Below are 13,211 nucleotides of genomic sequence, written 5' to 3'. Positions count from 1 at the left end.
TTTAAGCTGAAGTTGCAAATCAATTTCCTTTGGTCAATTCATTGACGTGCTGGGTCAATGACAAAGAAGGAAAACGGGCACACCCAAGGACTACAATATGCAAATAGTGATATTCCTGCCTTTATCTTCTGCATTTCGTTTTCAATTCATCCCGACAACTCAGGCCATAATGATTATTGTAGTTTAGGATACAGTAGTCCCGGACTTGTGACCACAACTGAGCCCAAATTTTCTGTTGCTGAAGGAGCTGGTACAACAGATGGTAAAACTGTCCGCTCCCTTGATCAAGTTTTTCAACCACATGGGAAAACCTCTTCCTGTGAGACAGTTGTTAAGTGAGCTTCTCCCCATTTTATGACCTTTCTTGTTAAGTGAATCCTTGCCGTTCTTAAGTTAGTAACATGGCTGTTAAGCGAATCTGGCTTTGAATATGCTTGTCAGAAGGTCACAAAAGGGGATCATATGACCCTGAGACCCTGTAACCATCATAAATCTATGCCAGTTTGCCATGACAAGTATCTGAGTTTTGGTCATGTGACCCTGGGGATGACTGCAATGGTCGTAAGTGGGAAAACAGGTCATAAGTTACTTTTTTTCAGTGCTGTTGTAACTTTGAGTGGTCACTAAACAAACTGTGGTAAGTCGAGGACTACCTGCACTATACTTCATCTAATGAGTGAGGCTGCAGGCCATGAGACCTTGGTCTATAACTTCCATGATGTTACCTAGTTGGGTAATGGAACATCTGCAACAGAGGTGGTATTCAGCAGGTTCTGACCAGTTCTGGAGAACTGGCAGCGGGAATTTTGAGTAGTTCGGAGAACCAGCAAATCTCACCTCTGACTGGCCCCTCCCCCTTTATTCTCTACCTCCCAAGTCCCAATTGATTGGCTGGGTCTTCTTTTGTTGCCCTGCATAGGAGAATGGAACTGGAAAGCAGGTTAGTGGGTGAGGAGGGAATGGGGATTTTGCAGTAACTTTCCTCCAGGAGTGAGGAGGGAATGGGGATTTTGCAGTAACTTTCCTCCAGGAGTGAGGAGGGAATGTGGATTTTGTAATATATCCTTCGCCTGGAGTGGGCTGGAAATGGGGATTTTACAGTATCCTTCCCCTGCCACACCCACCAAGCCATGGCCACCAAGCCACGCCTACAGAACCAGTAGTAAAAAAAATTGAATCCTACCACTGATCTACAAGCCAGCAGCCAAGCTCAGAGAGCACCAAGGACCCCACAGTTCAACCCTGAGTTATTCTGTAGCAACTCTATCCACGTTACAACAGGTAGTAGTGCTGGATTGGCAGGATACTCTAGACCAGGGCTGTCAAACTCGATTTCATTGAGGGCCATGTCAGTGTTGTGTTTGACCTCAGAGGGCCAGGATGGGTGTGGCCCGGGTGGGCGTGGCCAGCTCAATGTCAGTCATGTCGGGGACGCCTGTGGCGGCCCAAGCGCTCTGTCAGAGAAAATGGGCTCCTGAACTCTGTTTTCAGCTGCAATGGCCTCCCACAACCCTCTGCCAGCAAAAACGGAGCTGCCGGCGGCCTTCGTGAGCTTTCTTTTCAGCTGTGACTGCCTCCTGCAACCGTCTGCCACCAAAAACGGAGCTTGGGAGGGCTGCATGCAGGAGCAGGCTGAGTCAGGCCAGGGCCTTTCAGGATCAGGACGGCTTGTAGGCAGGGAGGAACAAGGGCAGGATGACCAGGAGAGGCTAAGCAGTGAACCTGAGAGACCACGTTAAGGCGATGAGCAAGGACCACCCACTCCTGATCCTCAAGCACAGAGAGTGGGGAGAAGGCAAGAACAGTGCAGGCTGACCCGACAACTCGGGAGGAGAGCACCCCGCCCCTTTTCACAAGGTACCCCTGGGGACTGAGACTTAAGGAGACAATGTGGGGGAGGGGCATTGGTCAGGAACAAACGCTGAATTCATGAAGGGTTGTGTGCCATTGCCAACGTTTGAAGTTTCCTGGACTTCTTGCTTTCTTTCCGGCTTCCTGAACTAATTGCCTTGTTCCTTTGCTTTGCGGACTCATTGACTTATTTCCTTGCCCCGCTGGATTTCTTGCTCTGCAGCTGTTGTGCTCACAGCATTGTATTGGACTACTTGCAGCCAGAGGCAACTGGAGGGGTGTGTGTGTGTGTGTGTGTGTGTGTGTGTGTGTGTGTTTGTGAAATCACTTCGCATTGGGACTTGCCAGAAACCTTTGGGAGAAATTTGGAGCAATAAAAGGATGGTTTGAACTATCAGCTGACTGTGTTGCCCCTGTGTCATACCCTGGGTCATCACATAGCGCTTGATCGCCTTCTCATTCCATCTCCTTGTATTGGCCCACTTGAGCCAATCATCTCTTAGTATAAGTATAATCTCTTGGAGTCCTAAAGGAAATGAAGCTGAAGCTCAAATACTCTGGCCACCAAATGAGAAGAGAGGACTCCTTGGAAAAGCCCCTGATGCTGGGAAAGATGGAAGGCCAAAAGAAGAAGGGGACAGCAGAGGATGAGATGGCTATAGAGTGTCATCAACCCAATAAATATAAATTTGGTCAACTCTGGGAGACGGTGGAGGACAGAGGAGCCTTGTGTATTATGGTCCATGGAGTTGCGAAGTGTTGGCTAAGACTTAGTGACTGAACAACAACAATCTCTTGTGGAATCTTCATAGAAGTTTTCATTCTGGTCTTCCTCCACATGAGATCTAATAAAGAAATCTTCCCGGACTTCCGGTTTGCAGGGCTTCGGCAGCAGGCAGGAATCCGCGATCGTGCACGGTTTCTGCCGGGGCTCACTGCTGGAGCACCCTGAGCCAGCTGGCTTTGGGGCTAAGCCACCCCGTAGAGGTGGTGAAGATGGGGGAGACCCAGCAGGGTCGAGGGGAGCTGCATCTCTCCTCCTCAGCTGGCTAAACTCCCTTTCCCGAAGGCAGTAAGAGTGGCGGTCAGAAATGGCTGCCTCAAAGAAGCACTCAGCCGGAAAAGAAAGTGCAGGAGGAAGTTAAGAAGTGAAAGTTTTGGCTGACCGGGACTAAAAGCAACAATTAAGGTACCTTGGAATTTAAATTTTATAAAAGATAACATCACTCCCAAAGAAGAGTCGGAAGCAGTGAATGAAAGTGAAAAGGGAAAGTTTTTTTTCTTCACTCTCCTTCCTCATGCTGACAGCAAAAAGAGTTGAACAAGAAATCAGAAAAATCCGCTTTGGCATCAACAGGTAATTAAACCAGAAATATAATAAAATGCCAAAGGGACAATAAAGATTTCTGAACACTAGAAAATCTTTTTTTGCTATAAGTGGGAAGGGAGAGGAAAAGAATAAGACAAAAGATTTGGCTGGAGGAGGCTGCTTGGAATTTAAAAGAATCTAAAGTTAAACCGTAATTAGACTTCTAAAAGATACATTTTAACTGGAATTCTGCAACTAAATAGTAACCCCAGGAAGAGAAAGTGAAAAAAGAAGAAAGTGTTAAATGAAATAGCTTGTGTGTATTTGGATTGCTTGGTGACTTTGGGACTTCTGGAAATTATATCTGAATGACTAAAAACAATTGGGTGGTTGTTTGAAAAAAAATTCTACAATGGCATCACCTCTGGATGAACTGAAAATGGAATTTAAAAAATATAAAGAAGAGGCACAAGAAGGGAAGGGCTACTTTGGCTCTGTTTTTCAATTTTTAGAAATGGCGATCTGTGTCTACAAGAAACAACAAGAAAAGACCACACAACAAGAAGATTGGGACAAAGAAGAAGCCATCTTTAATCAACAAGTAACTTTATCTGGGGAAGAAAGGGGAAAGGAGGGAAAGAGAATGGAAAATTCAAAAAAACAGCCAAAAAAGGGGAAAACAATGTGAAAAGTAGTTATAAAGTCAGAAAGCAACAGAAAAGGGGAATACAGAAGAGGGAAATGGAGGTGGAGAGACAGGGGGTTAAAAAGGGGAGAGAGTACAAGAAAGGGAAGAAGGAAGGGAAGAGAAGTTATAAAGGTTTGGAGCAAGATGTAAAGAAACAGGACCTATTCAGAGATAATGGGTGAAAACTTAATTGTAAAAGGGATTCTGTAAAGGTACATAAGATTGTATGGTTATATTTGTAATAGAAGTAATATTAGAAAATTGGAAACAATATATGATTAAAAAGTGGGATAAAATAGTCAGTGTAGTTCAGTGAAATTTTTGTGAACAAAATAAATGAAATGAAATAAATGAGAGAATTTTAATTAGGAAGGAACGGGAACATTTTAACTACTCAATGTTTTAATAAAACATAAGTGAAGTGGGGGGGGGGAAGTAACCATGGAAAGTTTATAAGTGTTCCCATAGAAGTATGATACTTATTTGAAAAGTAATGTGTAAAATGTTTAAGATTTAAATGAATATTAATATTAATGATAGAATTGAATTGGTATGGATTGTTCTTTTAATTATATTATATATTTATAATTTTTTCTTTTTTTATAATTTTTTCTTTTTTTAAAATACAGTGCGTAGTTTTAGAATGTACCAAGCAGAACCCGAATGGAAGTTATGTATTATATTAAGTGTTATAATTTTAGGGGAAAGATATAAAGGCGTCATATCCTAATCAGTGATTACAGGAGAAATTTTATTTAATGAGGGAAGATAATAGACAGTTGAAACAGGACAGACAAAGAATATAAGTATAATGATTTGAATTGAGATGAAACAAATAAAATAAAATTAAGAAAGTTAAAAGAGGGGAGAAGCTATATAGAAAATGTAGAATGGTAATAAGATATGGAATGGAATATAAAAATGAGCATGAACTTGAATTTGTGTCTGTACGAAGAGATGTAACCCGGGATCATGCCGCTTTCAAAAAAGATGTTTTATGTTTCTATGTTTTATGTTTTGTTTGTTTATGTTTGTTTTTAAAATAAAAAAAAATCAAAAAAAAGAAAAGAAATCTTCCCGAGCAACTCCTTGTACCTCTAGGTTTTGTGGTTTTCATGTGCTCCAACATTTATTCACACCCCATACAACTTCATGCAACAAGGTCCACTGTTGACATAGAAACCAAACAACTACAAAAGAGTATACAACAACAAGGCAGTAAGAACGGTAGTTTGTGGTTCACCATCTGTGGAGAACCAGCAAATGTGTTGTAATGACCCAGGGTGGGATACAAAGCAACAAAGTCACAAAAACAGGTGAAGTCCCTTCAGTTCCTTCAACTTGACTTTAAAGGTCCAATTATCTTTTTTTTAAAAATAAATTTTATTAAGTTTTCAAATTTTAAAAACATAAAATAAAACTTTATACATTGTTATCGACATCAAGACATCTTTTGCATCTCCTTACATTTTTCAGTATATGTATTTACTTATTCCTTTACCATTACATCTTACTCTTGCTATAAATCAATATCTTTTATCCTTACACATCAATCTCAACGTGCCTACCATCCCTGTCCTATTTTTTCTTTTCTTTTTCTTATATGTATCCATGTATTCATAACTATGTTTTTACTTATATCTATTATCTTGAAAGCAATTGACAAACCAAATAAAATAAACTAAATAAATCTTGTCCATGGTATATTTACATATTTACATATTCCCTCATTCTATTCCTAATTGCCATTTTATTTTATTTTTATTTCTAAACCACTCAATTAAAATAAATAAAGGAAATAGAGGAATTCGGCAAGGTCGCAGGCCTTAAGATAAATAAAAACAAAACAAAATTATTGACTAAAAACGTAAAAAATAAGCAAAAAAAAGAAGGAAAATTGGGAATGTAAAGTGTGAAAAAGGTAAAATATTTAGGCATTTGGTTAACAGCAAAATGCTCTTCAATCAAAAATAATATTTATGATAAATTAATAATACAAATTAAAAAAGAATTGGAAATGTGGGGGAAATTATAGTTATCATTACTGGGGAAAATTGCAGCAATTAAAATGTCTACTCTACCAAAAATACTATATCTTTTTCAAACTGTACCAAAAAGATTGGATAAAACCTTCTCTAGAGAATTAAATCGAATAACAAGTAAATTTGTTTGAGACAGGAAAAAAAGCCAGGATAAAAATAAAGGTCCAATTATCATTAAATGAAGAAAAAACTCCCCCACAAACAGTTGCAAAAAGGAAGAACTTCCGTTCAAACTCAAAATATATATAAATTATAAATAGAAAAACAACAACATAAACCACACTGAAGAATTGATGAGACAAGGGCTTGAAGACGTCCACAGATATCAAAATACACATTGGGAAGGACGCCAGAACTCAGATAAGAACTGACAGACTAGAAATATTTTCATGCTTTGCTTCTAGCCCTGGCCCATGCACAGTTTGTCCTTTTAAACAGTCCTCACAGCTGCAGCCCATGAAGGGGATCAAGGCCCTTTTCTCCCCCATAGACCATGCCATTCACATTTCTCCTTTAAGTGCTTTTCCCTGCATGCCCTAGGATGAAGAGGGGATGCGCCTGGGTCTTCCTTTGAATGCCCATCCGGCCTGTGCCCTTCCCCAGTTTCTTCCACAACCTCTGGAGCCATACTCCCACTCCCTGTCTGCTGTTCCTCCTGTCCCTTGGAGTCAGATTCCAACAGGTTCATGACATGTGTTAGGATGTGAGGCACCATTCTTTAAAGTCATGTTCTGCTGGTTTGCATGGTTATAATGAGTTATGTGAACATAGCAACTGCTTTTTGTTAATCCAGTTTTAGGGTGTTAGACATGTGGAATATTACGAGATACTATGAGCAGACTAACAGAGCTGGAAGGGACCTTGGAGATCTTCTAGTTCAACCCCTTTGCCCAGGCAGGAAACCCTATCTTATATCATTTCAGACAAATGGTTGTCCAATCTCTTCTTAAAAACTTCCAGCGTTTTTAAGGTGTTCCATTGATTAATTGTTCTTACTAGCATGATATTTCTCTTTAGCTCTAGGTTGCTTCTCTCCTTGATTAGTTTCCGTCTATTGTTTCTTGTCCTGTCTTCAGGTGGACCAGAAGCAATAGATGGAGAATTTGGAGAATAGGCTGACCCCCTCTTCTTTGTGGCAGCCCCTCAAATATTGGAACACTGCAGTCCCATTAATCTTAATCCAGATGCAAAAACGCTAGTGTAAAATGTCAGCATTCTAAAGAAACTCCTCATATCCATTCAACACTAAGAGACAAAGTCCACCCAAGTAACAATTTATTAAAGAAGTCATGTGGGCACATCTGGGAAAATCCAAATCTGAAACTTCGGGTATTTCCCTTCCCCAAGTGAAATTCAAAGTTTCACCCCCTGCACCCATCAGTTCATCACAAGGCTCAATCAAACATAGTTGAAACCGAAACCACTTCTTCGTTCAACCACCTCCAGGTGCAGGATGACCCATCCTTGACATTTGATAAGAATGTTGTTTAGTCTAAATTGTTTTTTTAGGTCTTAAATTCTCCATTCTCTCCCCTCCCCTTTCCCCTTTCTTCCCCAGATAAAGTTACTTGTTCATTAAAGATAGCTTCTTCTTTGTCCAAATCTTCTTGTTGCGCAGTCTTTTCTTGTATTTTCTCATAGATACAGATCGCCATTTCTAAGATATGAAAAACGGAGCCAAAAGAACCCTTCCCCTCTTGTTCCACTTCTATATATTTTTTTAAATTCCATTTTCAGTTCATCCACAAGTGATGCCATTGTAAAAAAAAAAATTAAACAACCACCCAAGTGTTTTTAATCATTCAAATATAATTTCCAAGAGTCCCAAAGTCACCAAACAATCCAAATACACACAAGCTATTTCATTTAACACTTTCTTCTTTTTTCACTTTCTCTTCCAGGGGTTACAATTTAGTTGCAAAGTTCCAATTAAAATGTATCTTTTAGAAGTCTTATTACAGTTTAACTTTAGATTCTTTTAAATTCCAAGCAGCCAAATCTTTTGTCTTATTCTTTTCCTCTCCCTTCCCACTTACAGCAAAAAAAAAAAAAAAAAGTTTTTCAAGTGTTCAGAAATCTTTATTGACCCCTTGGCATTTAATTTTCCAGTTTAATTACCTGCTGGTGCCAAAGCGGGCTTTTCCAATTTCTCATTCATCTGCTGTCAACGTAAGGAAGGAGAATGAAAAAGAACAACTTTCCCTTTTCACTTTCATTCACTGCTTCTGAATCTTCTTTGGGAGCAATGTATCTTTTTTGAAATTTAAATTCCAGGATACCTTAGTTGTTGCTTCTTATCCCAGTCAGCCAAAACTTTCACTTCTTAACTTCCTCCTGCACTTTGTTTTCTGGCTGAGCACTTCTTTGAGGCGGCCATTTCTGACTGCCGCTCTTACCGCCTTTGGAAAAGGGAGTTTAGCCAGCTGAGGAGGAGAGGTGCAGCTCCCCTTAAACCCTGTTGGGTCTCCCGTGTCTTCACCATCTCTATGGGATGGCTTAGCCCTGAAGCCAGCTGGCTGGGGGCAATCCAGCAGCGAGCCCAGGCAGAAACCGCGCATGATTGCGGATTCCTGCCTGCCGCCGAAGCCCTGCAAACCGGAACTCTCCTCCTTTGCTAAAATTTTGGAAGCCCACCCCTGCCGACACGATCAAACAGCGCCATGTTTATAGTTTCTCTTTCTTTACAGAAGAATGCCCTGAACCCGATACAACTAAATTTGGAGAGTATTACACTGATCACTATGTTGTGGGTACTTGGGTTCGATATTATTGTGATGAAGGCTTAATGAGAGAATCAGGAAAAAGCAACATTATCAGATGCGGGCGGTCTCTGGAGTCACTCAGTGGACGTACAAAGACCAACCGGGTTGCATAGGTAAGAGGTGGGGTTGCTGAGAAGCCTTTTGGGAGCCTGGGGAATCGAGTTAGTCCTCAACCTATGGCCACAAATGAACTTCAATTTTCCGTTGCTAAGCAATGGCAATCGCGTAAGAAATTGTTACGTGAGTTTTGCCCCATTTCCCGACCTTTCTTGCCCAAGTTAAGTGAATTAACAGCAGTCGTTAAATGAATGGTGCAACTGTGGGAAGAAATATCCATCCGGTTCAGTTCCAAGCTGGGAGAAGGACACTGGAAACATGGAGGCTTATTGGAAAGACGGTTTAATGGTGGAGCAGAACCACATGGGTTTGTGGTTCTGGGCAGCTGACAAAATGGAGTTGAGAGTGGGTGGCTTTTATACAGGGATGGGATGCAAATATTTTTATTACCAGTTCTGTGGGCATGGCTAGATGGGAGTGGCTAGGTGGGCGTGGCCATGTGACTGGGTGGGCATGGCTTCTCCCCCCCCCCCCGCATGCCCCCTTTTGCCTCCTGGGCAAAGCAATAAAACAGCAAGGGGGATCCTGGCACAGCTGATCATCGGAACAGCTGATCGTCAGGAGGAAAAAAAAGAAATACTGGTTCAACTGGTAGCTGTTTTTTTACTACCAGTTCAACCGAATGGTAATATTTTTTACTACCAGTTCACCTGAACTGGACTGAACTGGTAGCATACCACCACTGGTTTAGTCACTGGCTGATGAATTTAGGGTTGTCCATGTTTGAGGAGGAGGTCTTCTCATTTTCTCTTTGCCTCCCCTAGGATTCTGTGGAATTCCTGTCCCGTTGAAGCACGCCACTACTAAGGTGATAAAGTATAAAGTGGGACAAAACCTAACATTTAAATACTTGAATGAATCTCAAGCATGGGCTCCTATCACTGGTATTATTGCCTGTGAGAACTCTTGTGGAATTGCGGTTTGGTCCAGCTTAAATCCACAATGCACCGATGACATCCCCTTGATTTCGGGGAAGCAGTATTTCTATCCAGGTAAGACGGCCATGCAAGACATTTCCTGTGTCCTTTAGTCCTGAAGTTTGAAAAAGATAGTTTGCAGGCAGTGTGGGGCTGGGAAGCAACAACATCTATGGCACAGTTGGCATTGAGTCAGTAGCACTGATTACTTTGGGTATCAACTTCATTTGCAGCTTCATATGAAGGCTTCTGCTTGATAAAGTATCTTGTCATGGAATCTTGTACCACCAGACCATAAGACCACACCTAGAGTAGTGCATCCAGTTTTGGTCACCACATTATAAAAAAGATGTTGACACTCTAGAAAAATTACAGAGAAGAGCAACCAGGATGATGAGGGGACTGGAGACTAAAACATATGAAGAGTGGTTGCAGGAACTAGTATAGTGAAGAGAAGGACCAGGGGAGACAGGATAGCAGTCTTCCAATATTTGAGGGGCTGCCACAGAGAGGAAGAAGGGGTCAAGCTATTTTCCAAGGCACCTGAAGGCCAGACAAGGAATAATGGATGGAAACTGAACAAGGAGAGATTCGACCTGGAAATAAGGAGAAACTTTCTGACAGTGAGAACAGAAGTTGCCCTCAGAAGTTGTGGGAGCTTCATCACTTGAGACTTTCAAGAAGAGATTGGATTGCCATTTGTCAGAAATGGTGTAGGGTCTCCCTCTTGGGCAGGAGGGGGTTGGACTAGATGACCTGCCAGGTCCCTTCCAACTCTGAATATCTATTATCCGTTATTTGACCGCAGGTCTGTTTAACTAACTGTTGAAAACTGATGAAAGGAGGTAGCAAAATTGAAACGAAGACATCTATCTACTGTGTTTCTCACAAAATAAGGCCGGGCCTTATTTTTTTTTTGACCCCCTAAAAAATGGCTAGGCCACCTTTTCGGAGGTGACATAATTTCATCCCCTACCTAGAGCGCCCCCTGAGAGAGAGCGGCTACTTCAAAGCCACCCAGATGGCTTTCATCCCGAAGGTAGGACTAGAACTCACAGTCTCCTGGTGATTGATCCAAAGTTATCCCAATGGCTTTTGTAACTAAGGTGAGACTAGAACTCACATCTCCTGGTTTCTAGCCTTGTGTCTTCATCATTAGACCATGTTTACCCCATATAGTGATATTAAGGAAATGGGATATGACTGTTTCGTTTAGTTACCATAAAATGTATGGCTTTCTTTTTTCCCCCTCCTTTCTTAGCTACCTTATTCATTATGGCTGCAGGGACTCTGGTCTTCATTTTATAAAGTGGCTTCCTTGCCAGAAGAGAGGCTCCAGGTAACTTTCAATGGTATATGAGATGTAAAAAAAAAAATCTACATCTTTTCACAAATTTCCTCAACACTCCTAACAGGGGGAAGGTCCCTGGGACTTCACTTTTCTTTGGCATGAACTCATGGAAATGCTTATGGGACGCGGTGGCTCAGTGTCTAAGATTCTGAGCTTGTCGATCCGAAAGGTCGGCAGTTTGGTGGTTCGAATCCCTAGCGCTGCATAACGGAGTGAGCTCTGGTTCCTTGTCCCAGCTTCTGCTGACCTAGCAGTTTGAAAGCACGTAAAATATGCAAGTAGAATACTAGAGACCGCCTTTGGTGGCAAGATAACAGCGTAGTTTAGTTTAGTTTAGCTTTACTTTGGATTGCTGTCTGTAGGTGAGGAATAATGAAAGAAACTACTTTGAAATAATTCCACGTGTTTGCCTGGTTCTTCAGGTCAAATATTAACTTTACATTAAAATGGCATAGCTACAGTTACAGTTCTGAGTCATCTTTTCTTTTCCTAACTGTCAAACATAGTAGAAAATTCTTCATTCCGAGTCTGAGGCCTCAAACATATCTTCTCTGCTTTCTAAAACAGTCTTCTTAACAGAAGATGTGCTAACTAACCCCCAAATATGACTCTTTATCTCTGACTGTCACCAGCTTGTCACATGGACTTCATGTATTTATTAGCTGTGGGTGGAATAAAGATAATATTGTGAAGAAGATACAGGAGGAAAAACAATTGCCAGGGCACGTTTGACTTATGGTTAATTCAAACCAGAGTTGCAAAACTGGAGACAATCATTTGATGGCAGCAAAGACGTTGATTTTTCCCTGTTTCTTCACTGCCACCTACTGGCCATTCAAATATTTCCAGCCCAACTCTGGAATCCTAAAAGCTTCCAAATTTGTCAATATGGTTACAAAAATGCCATTTCACTGCAAAGACAATTTGCAATATATCTTTGATACCACAGCATGCTATAGTCTGCAAAATATATCATTTTGGGTGATTGATTATATTTCCTGCATCCCTCTGAAGTGCAAACTCCACTTTTCTAAACAGAATCCATTTTTACTGCATTATAATCATGTGTACAGTTTTTGAATATACCTTACTAACTGCTTTGCAAACACTGATGGAAAGATAGATCATAATATACAAATGGGTGGATGCAGAGGTGGTATTCAGCAGGTTCTGACTGGTTCTGGAGAACTGGTAGTGGAAATTCTGAGTAGTTCAGAGAACCGGCAAACTCCACCTCTGACGGGTCCTGCCCCCATCTATTCTCGGCCTCCTGAGTCCCAGCTGATCAGCTGTGTCTTCTTTTGCTGCCCTGCACAGGAGAACGGAGCTGGAAAGCGGTTAGTGGAGTGTGGAGGGAATAGGATTTTGCATAATCTTCCCCCAGGAGTGGGGAGAGAATGGAGATTTTACACTAACCTTCCTTTGCCATGCTCACCAAGTCACGGCCACCAAGCCACACCAAGCCACGGCCACCAAGCCACACCAAGCCAGACCCAAATCCTGCAGCCATTCTTCCTATGTTTTCCTCTCCAGGCCTTTGATCATCTTAGTTGCTCGTCTCTGAACTTTTTCCAAAGTCTCAACATCTTTTTTATAGCATGGTGATCAAAATTGGTTGCGGTATTCAATTAACATAGACTCAGGGGGTTGGGAATATTTATGATTGACTGAGGGACAGGAGGCTCTATATTGTCCCAGAGGAATATTGTTTTCCCACTTTTCCACTATTAGTGGCTACTGAAGGAGCCAGTGGTGATATGCTGCCAGTTCACACCGGTTCTAGTGATCCGGTAGCACTGGTCAGCAGTCGGCCACACCCATCCACCCTCGCCCCTTCCTCTCCTATATTTCCTTGGTTTGCAGCTCAGCTGATTTGTGTGGCGTAAAGTAAGTTTTCATGCTTAAAATGGCCCATTTTAGAGTGCAGTACTGCACTCTAACCACTGTGCCACAGAGGAAGCTCCAGAGGCTAGATTTACACAGTCCTTGGATCTCCTGGTGGTCTCCTATCCATGTTCTTGTTACCTCAGCCCTGCTTTGATTCTGATCTCAAACAAATTAATTCAGTGGACTGAGGCATTCTAGAACAATTGCACATTTTATAAAATAGCGTTTCCAAATTTTCTAAAAGCACACGGAAAGAAGAAAACATTTAAAATTTTATTCTTTACACA

General features: G+C 41.5%; 1 protein-coding gene across 1 annotated transcript; it reads left to right on the top strand.

The window, feature by feature from the left end:
- Window positions 1-8,376: 8,376 nt before the first annotated feature.
- On the top strand, window positions 8,377-11,026 carry LOC148125687 (CUB and sushi domain-containing protein 1-like). The gene is made up of 4 exons (XM_087935499.1): window positions 8,377-8,384; window positions 8,561-8,739; window positions 9,534-9,761; window positions 10,948-11,026. Exons 1-4 carry the CDS (start codon window positions 8,377-8,379, stop codon window positions 10,992-10,994), a joined length of 462 nt encoding a protein of 153 aa, XP_087791625.1. The 3' UTR covers window positions 10,995-11,026.
- Window positions 11,027-13,211: the final 2,185 nt, after the last annotated feature.

The sequence above is a fragment of the Pseudonaja textilis genome, chromosome 5, assembly GCF_049901715.1.
Source record: "Pseudonaja textilis isolate UNSWEBS1 chromosome 5, rPseTex1.2, whole genome shotgun sequence".
NCBI lineage: Eukaryota > Metazoa > Chordata > Lepidosauria > Squamata > Elapidae > Pseudonaja > Pseudonaja textilis.
The sequence above is the reverse complement of the archived record's forward strand: the minus strand, read 5'-3'. Positions and strand labels throughout refer to the sequence as shown.